This window comes from Myotis daubentonii, chromosome 1 (genome assembly GCF_963259705.1).
Source record: "Myotis daubentonii chromosome 1, mMyoDau2.1, whole genome shotgun sequence".
Taxonomy (NCBI): Eukaryota; Metazoa; Chordata; class Mammalia; order Chiroptera; family Vespertilionidae; genus Myotis; species Myotis daubentonii.
The window spans coordinates 201,886,299-201,894,316 of NC_081840.1; the positions used below are offsets into that span (position 1 = coordinate 201,886,299).

At 39.4% G+C, this 8,018-nt stretch overlaps 1 protein-coding gene across 1 annotated transcript in view; it reads left to right on the forward strand.

The window, feature by feature from the left end:
* The window catches only part of SCFD2 (sec1 family domain containing 2), a 329,771-nt gene that overhangs the window by 45,003 nt on the left and 276,750 nt on the right, over positions 1 to 8,018 (forward strand). Inside the window, exon 4 of the mRNA XM_059671312.1 lies at positions 4,281 to 4,456. Within this exon, the coding sequence (XP_059527295.1) occupies positions 4,281 to 4,456 (176 nt within the window). The remainder of the gene's footprint in view (positions 1 to 4,280; positions 4,457 to 8,018) is intronic.

Below are 8,018 nucleotides of genomic sequence, written 5' to 3' on the forward strand. Positions count from 1 at the left end.
TGTGTTTTTCTCCTAGCTAAGTTGAAATCAGAAACCTGTTTCTCTTTCTTAGAAACTCTATCAAAAAGAAAAAAAAAAGCCTAATAGCTTTTCTTACTTGAAGACCATTTTTCAAATTTCAAATTGTCAGTTTTCAAAAAGTTGCTGTATGTTATGCAGTCTTGATATTAAATAACCCTTGTTTCTATGGTTTTAAGAAACATTTTGCAAAGCCTTCTGAGTTGACATTTTAAAATCACCATGTAAATCTGCCTGGCAAGTTTTTTGTTTTTTTGGTAATGTGAGGTATGAATAAATGTTCTGTCTATGGCTTTTTCAGCACCTGGTTCTAGTTGCTTGCTGTTTTAGTTGACACAGACTGAGGCGCTTTCTCAAGTCGTTAATCTCACGATAGCATTTTTGGTAGTCAGTGAGTTGATTTCAACATGTTTTGTATAAGGTTGTGATTAAGTTCAAGATTTTGAAAATGTTAACTAGCCTATATTTTACTAGCCCATATTTTAAAACTTTTGTGTGTGGCACTCTTTTACTAAATTATAATTAGCACGTTACGGAGTTTTACCAAAAATTTTGCTTTCATGATGTATCTTATGAAGTGTTAGTGGCTTGTGTGTGTAAGAAAGGGATATAGAGCGGGGAACAGAATATAGCAAAGTGCATAATTGCTAAATTCACAATGTAGTGTTCTATTGGCATTTTCTTTATGAAATAATAGAGGCCTGGTGCACGAATTTGTGCATGGGTGGGGTCCCTCGGGCTGGCTGGTGATTGGGGTGATTAGGGCCATCAGGGCCATCTCGCCCAGTCAGCGGGGAGGGTCTGCAGGAGGTTGGGGGCTGGCTAGCCAGGGGCAGAGACCGCGGGAGGTTGGCTGTGGGAGTGCACTGACCACAAGGGGGCATCTCCTGCGTGAGCGTCTGCCACCTGGTGGTCAGTGTGCATCATAGTGACCAGTCAACTGGTTGTTCAGTCGACTGGTGGTAACGGTCGCTTAGGCTTTTATATATATACTAGGGGCCCGGTGCACGAAATTCGTGCACTGGGTGTGTGTGGGGGGGAGTGTCCCTCAGCCCAGCCTGCCCCCTCTCACATACTGGGAGCCCTCAGGCGTTGACCCCCATCACCCTCCAATCGCAGGATCGGCCCCTTGCCCAGGCCTGATGCCTCGGCCAGAGGCGTAGACCCCCATCACCCTCCGATCGCCTGATCGGCCCCTTGCCCAGGCCTGACGCCTCTGACAGAGGTGTCAGGCTTGGACAGGGGACCCCCATCTCCCCCCGATCACTGGCTCTGGCCCCCGCCCAGGCCTGAGGCCTCTGGCCCAGGAATCATGCCTGGGCAGGGGACCCCCATCTCCCTCTGATCGCTTGCTCCACCCCCCGCCCAAGCCTGACGCCTCTGACCCAGGCTTCAGGCCTGGGCAAGGGGACCATCATATCCCCCCAATCCCCGGCTCCGCCCCCCACCCAGGCCTGATGCCTCGGCCAGAGGAGTTGACCCTCATCACCCTCCGATCACCAATCACCGGATCGGCCCCTTGACCAGGCCTGAGGCCTCTGGCCTAGGTGTCCGGCCTGGGCAGCGGGGACCCGCAGCTGCAGCGGCCCCGCGATCGTGGGCTCCGCTTTAGGCCCAGGCAAGGGACCCCTAGCTCCTGGGACTGCCAGCTTCGACCGTGTCCAGCTCCCATCGCTGGCTCCACCCCTACTTCCTGCTATCACTGGCCAGGGCGGCAAAGGTGCCTGATTCTCCGATCATGGCTGGGGGGCAGGGCAAAGGCGGCCCCAGGGCCGCCTTTGCCCTGCCCCCCAGCTCTTAGCTCCCCCCTGGGTTTCCGATCACTGTCAGTGGCAGGGGGCTTCTTCCTGCTTTCCCTTTCGCCTCCCTGCATTGTGCCTACATATGCAAATTAACCACCATCTTGTTGGCAGTTAACTGCCAATCTTAGTTGGCAGTTAATTTGCATATAGCCCTGATTAGCCAATGAAAAGGGTATCGTCGTACGCCAATTACCATTTTTCTCTTTTATTAGATAGGAGGATATATATATAGAAGATACCCATTTGCTCCTTTGGGAAGGTGGCATTAGGTAAATATGGTGACTGGGTCTGAGTCTGAGCTAGGAATTGCTAACTAGATAGAAAGTTCAACTATATTTTTGAATCAAAGACATTCTTAACTTTAAATATGATTATTACAGTGGAAATCTAAACAGACCCTTTCATGACTGTCTGTGATGATTTCCATTTCTTGCAGTCTCTCTAATTCATAGACAATTATTCTATCAATAGAGTGCATGTATTCTGAGCCTAATTCTTGCTCCTTCAGGTGAAGAGATAGCATTGGAGAGGTAGGCAGTTTCGTGTTAGACAGCCATTCACACTTTCAAGACATTTTGAATTTTTCCTTAGCAGTATTTATCACAGTAATGATTAAATACTTATTTTTATAATTATTTTATGACTCTCTCTCGATAGGCAAAACTCTGTGTGTCCAGGAACCACACTGCCATCACTTGCAGTAGTGTATAAAGAAATGGAACTCCGCATGATCTTTCAATTTGAACCAATTTTGTGTGAAAAATTATACCTTAATAAACCTGACTCAAAACCAGAATTCATGAGGCTGTTCTCTATTATAATTAAGCGAGCAAATCATTAACTTGCGTTGAGAATCAGGAATGAACTCATGCTTTACGGTGGGAGCAAAGAAACTAGTGGGACTCAACTTCCTACTTATCATTTCTACTATTATTTTTTAAAAAATATATATTTTATTGATTTTTTACAGAGAGGAAGGGAGAGAGATAGAGAGTTAGAAACATCGATGAGAGAGAAACATCGATCAGCTGCCTCCTGCACATCTCCTACTGGGGATATGCCCGCAACCCAGGTACATGCCCTTGACCGGAATCGAACCTGGGACCTTTCAGTCCGCAGGCCGACGCTCTATCCACTGAGCCAAACCGGTTTTGGCCATTTCTACTATTATTATTCTTTAGATGCTGACCCTGATAAACTGGTAAGAAGGAGCTTCAAAATTCTTAATCTCTTAGAAAATGTAATGAAAAGAAAGAGTATGCCTCAGGCTTATAAATTTCTTCTGTCAAGGTCTTTGTATTTTGTGTATCATGAGTAGAAAAACCATTTATTAAGAGATACCTCTCATTTTGCACTGTGTAAGGCAATGAACCCACAGTGCCTCAGGTGGGCTAAGTGATGCAGCACATGCTGTGTTTACTACCTCATAGAGTTGCTATGAGAATCCAAAGAGGGCATGATTGCACTGTGTAAAGAAAGTGTGAAGTGCTAAATCAAGACAGGTGGTTTCATTGCCAAGTATTAACAAATCTCGATATAACAAACAAACTTGGATTTCGGGCATCAGAGAGCAACCAACAACGGCATGAGTAAGATGTGTAGGAAAGATTTACTTGACTTATATCTGTGTTTGGCTTTTTCCTTGCCCAACAGGAAGAATATGTGGTGTTTAGGAGTTTTGTGCTTAGCACTGGTTAATGGCAGGAATTGAATTTGATGGATTAGAGACTGGAAAGTGACTCAGTCGAAGGACTGCTATAGAAAAAGTGGAACTTAGAGGCTCTGAAGAAGTGAATCTTCAACAGGCGCTTTGTTTATTTGTTTTTGTACAAGCTCATCATAATTTTTTATGATGTGGGTTTTCGTGTTCCAAACCTAGATGATCATTGTAGCAAATGTGCTATGTCACCCATACCAAACTCTGTCTTCTAGTATCTTACCTTCTGGTGTTTTTGCCACCCTGGTTTTTCATACATAGTCAGCTTTTACTGTTTTATTATCATAACCCACTGATACCAGTGATAAAGTTTTAGCTATAGTCATAACAAATTTTTTCTTTTATTTTCTACACATACACACATAATTAGAAATTTTGCCTTTTGGCCTCTTAGATTGCTAAGTCGGATGTCTTGGAGAGGTACTCCATGTTGAGCTCAACAATTTATTTGTGTGACTTTATTTGAGAACTTATTTACGGGGTATTGCAGAATTAAAAAATGAATTCTACTAGCAATCCAGATCACCTAACATCTGTTTCCTCACTCGCAAGATGCAGGCAATAATTTCAATTTCACTGTTGTCACCATGTTGTTGTAAGAATCATAACAGCTTAGCAAAGCTTGCAGTCAACTCTGAAGTTCTGTGCCAATATAAGGCAGTTAATGTTATGAATGGCACTCTTCTCAATATTTTTACCACTCCCAGAAGAGGGTTCACTGATAAATTATTATGTTTCTCCAGGGAGAGTCACTCCGGCGCAGCTCACGTCCTATATTCATCTCTTCAAGAACAACCTCAAAGCTCTAGTGAGTCACTGTGGACTCCTGCAGCTTGGGCTGGCCACGGTTCAAACTCTGAAGCACCCGCAGACTGCCAAGTGGGACAACTTTCTGGCTTTTGAAAGGCTCCTTCTCCAGGTATGTTGCTGTGGGAGCTTCTTGGGATAGTAGTAATTAAAATTTTCACTTCCAGAGAAAAACACTGATATTTATTGTAGCCTTGGTAATAAATCATATTGTTGACATATGCCCTATATCATATTCTCCTTGTAACACCAAATTAAAATCTAAGTAGAAACTTTTTCCAGACGTTTTTTATTTATTTTGACAGTGACATCTTTGGCTTCTCACTCAATACTACGAATGTTTTTTGAGCATTTGACTAACCTTTGTAAACCTCTTTTCAGTTTTATGCCACTTGGATCTTTCTTGATCTTCATGGCATGTTTATCCAATTCTTACTACCTTTCCTGTAGAAGAGGATGTGGTTTAAAAAGATGCTTAATAAAAGATGAAGGGAGGCAAACTCCATTTGTAGTTTTATGAAGAAATTTGTATGTGGGGTGGGACCTTGTCATAATTGATGAAATATTTTAATGGAAAACTTTTGTAAAAAGATGTATTTTAAAAAACTATAAAGTATTTCAAACTTTCATAAAATAATATGACAAATATCTATGTATTCCCTGATACTATACCCTTCCCTGGTATTCCCTGATTCTCTTGTTCCTTTCCCAGAAGTAATCATAAGCTGTGTTACTTGTTTATTTTTATTAAATATTTTTTTCATAAATAATACAGATTATTGTTATGGGCTTTATTTATTATGTAAATGACACCGCACTATCAATATACCTAAACAACCTGCTTTTTCAACATTCTGTTTTTAAGATAATTCAAATTGACATGTCTAAATCTAGTTTATTTGTTTAAACTATACCATACTATTTGATTGTAAAGATATACATCAATTTATCCAATTCATAGTTAGGCTGTTCTCTGTGTGTGTGTGTGTGTGAGAGAGAGAGAGAGAGAGAGAGAGAGAGAGAGAGAGAGAGAGAGAGAGAGAGAGAGAAGAAGAAGGAATGTGATGAATATCCTAGAATAGGCCCTTGGATACACATGTGAAAGAGTTCTCTCATGTGAAAGAGTTCTCTAGGATATATACCTTGGAAAGGATTGTTAGATTGTTGATCATGCATGTTGTCGAGTTTACTATCATCAAATCAGCGGTTCTCAACCTGTGGGTCGCGAACAATGAAAATACATCCTGCATATCAGATATTTACATTACGATTCATAACAGTAGCAAAATTACAGTTATGAAGTAGCAACAAAAATAATTTTATGGTTGAGGGTCACCACAACATGAGGAACTGTATTAAAGGGTCGCAGCATTAGGAAGGGTCGCAGCATTAGGAAGGTTGAGAACCACTGCATAGATCACCAAAGAAGTTGAACTAGTTGACCCTTCTGCTAGGAATGGGTGACAATTTTTTCCCCACATAGTATCCATCGCTCAGGATTATCTAGCGTAAATATCTTTTTAGTGGGTCAAAGCTATCTCTTTGTATAAATTTGCGATTCTCTGACTATGAAGTTTTATAATATTAATTGGCTATTCAATTTTTTTCTTCTATCAGTTGCTTATACTTTGCCCATTTTTTTCTCTATTGGGTAACAGCAAAAACTGTTATACATCATGCAAATACTTCTCCCAGACTATGTTTTGTCTTTTAACTTTAACTCCTGTATATTTTATTGTATGAAAGTTTTAAATTTTGATTTAGTCTAGTTTATTAATATTATCCTTTATGGTTGGTGCTTATTAATATTTCATATTAGAAATCATTTTTTACCCCTAATTTCTAAATGTATTTTCTACTAAAAATTAATTTTTACTTTTGACATTTGAATTTTTAATCCACCTGGAACTTAATTTTGTTTATGATATTATGAGGATCTAATTTTCTTTTCTTCCATATGGATAGCCTGTTTTCCCTGCACCATTTATGAACTATTCCATTGTACTGTAGATTACTTATTCAACAGTCATTTTTCTCATTCTTATGGTGGCAAAACACCAGTTTTGTTCCATGTCTATTCTGTTCCCACATGATTTAGGCAAATCCTGATTGGTCTCAGATTATATTGGTATTCTCATTTCCCACTTAGTGATTGGTTTAGCAGGTCTAGCCAAAGAGAGGTAGAAGGGAGTTTGCCAAAGGTAATTCTAGGGAAGATTTTCTTTTGCCCTTATTGAAGGATACATAATGAAGAAACAAACTCCTTTATAGTTCTCTTGATGTATGTTTGTGACACTGAGCATTTTGTGATAATGAAGAGCTTACTGATATCCTGAGGAAGACAGAACAGAACCTGAATCCTTAATGATACTTGAGCCTTACCTCAAAAGACTTGATTTTATGAGATGATACTTCTTCTCATTGTTTATGCCATTTTGGTTCTCTGTTATTTAAAGCCAAAAATATTCATCCTTTTCCCACTGATATGTAATATATTAAGATTTCATATAAAGGTGGGTTTATTTCTCAGTTTCTAGTATTTCAGTGTTCAGTTTATTCATCAAAGAATTAATACTACAGCATTTTAAAATTAATATGTCCATTTTATCTTTTTCTCTATAAAAGAAACTTATTAGATTCATTCATGGGTATTTTAAAGATTTTGATGCCATTGTGAATTGAATTTTTAAGCATTTATTGATGAGAGAGAGAGAAATTGATTTATTGTTCCACTTATCTATGCATTCATTGGTTGATTCTTGTATGTGCCCTGACAGGTGATCAAATCTACAACCTTGGCATATCAGGATGATGCTCTAACCAACTGAGCTACCTAGCCAAGTTGTGAATTGATTTTAAAAAATGTTCTAATACTTTATTGCTGGTGTGTAGAAATGCTCTTTTTCTTTCTTTCTTTTTTTTTTTTTTACTTAAATTACTTTTTTAAAATAGCAGTAACAATCCAAAGCTGCTTTTAAAAAAATATATATATTTTTATTGATTTCAGAGAGGAAGGGAGAGGGGGAGATAGATAGAAATATCAATGATGAGAGAGAATCACCGATCGGCTGCCTCTTGCAAGCCGCCTACTGGGGATCGAGCCCGCAACCCAGTCATATGCCTTTGACTGGAATCAAACCCAGGACCATTCAGTCCATAGGCCAACCCTCTATCCACTGAGCCAAACCGGCTAGGGCAATAATTTTTTATTTTTTAATTGAAGTTGACATACAATATTATATTAGTTTCAGGTGTACAACCAAGTGATTAAACATTGTATAACCTACATTATATAAATCTAGTATCCATTTGACACTATACATAGTTATTGCAGTATTATTGACTACATTCTTTGTGTTGTACTTTACATCCCTGTGACTACCAATTTGTACTTCTTCCTTCCTTCACCTTTTTTCACCCATCCTCCCAACCCCATTCCCATCTAGCAACCATCAAGATGTTCTCTGTCCTGATGATTCTTTTTTGCTTGTCTGTTTATTTTGTTTTTTAGATTCCACATATAAATTAAGTCATACAGTATTTGTCTTCCTCTGTCTCATTTCACTCAGCACAATACCCTCTATGTTGGTGCATGTTGTTGCAGATGGAAAGATTTCGTTATTTTTTATGGCTGTCAAAATTGTATTTATGTACCACTTCTTCTTTATCCATTA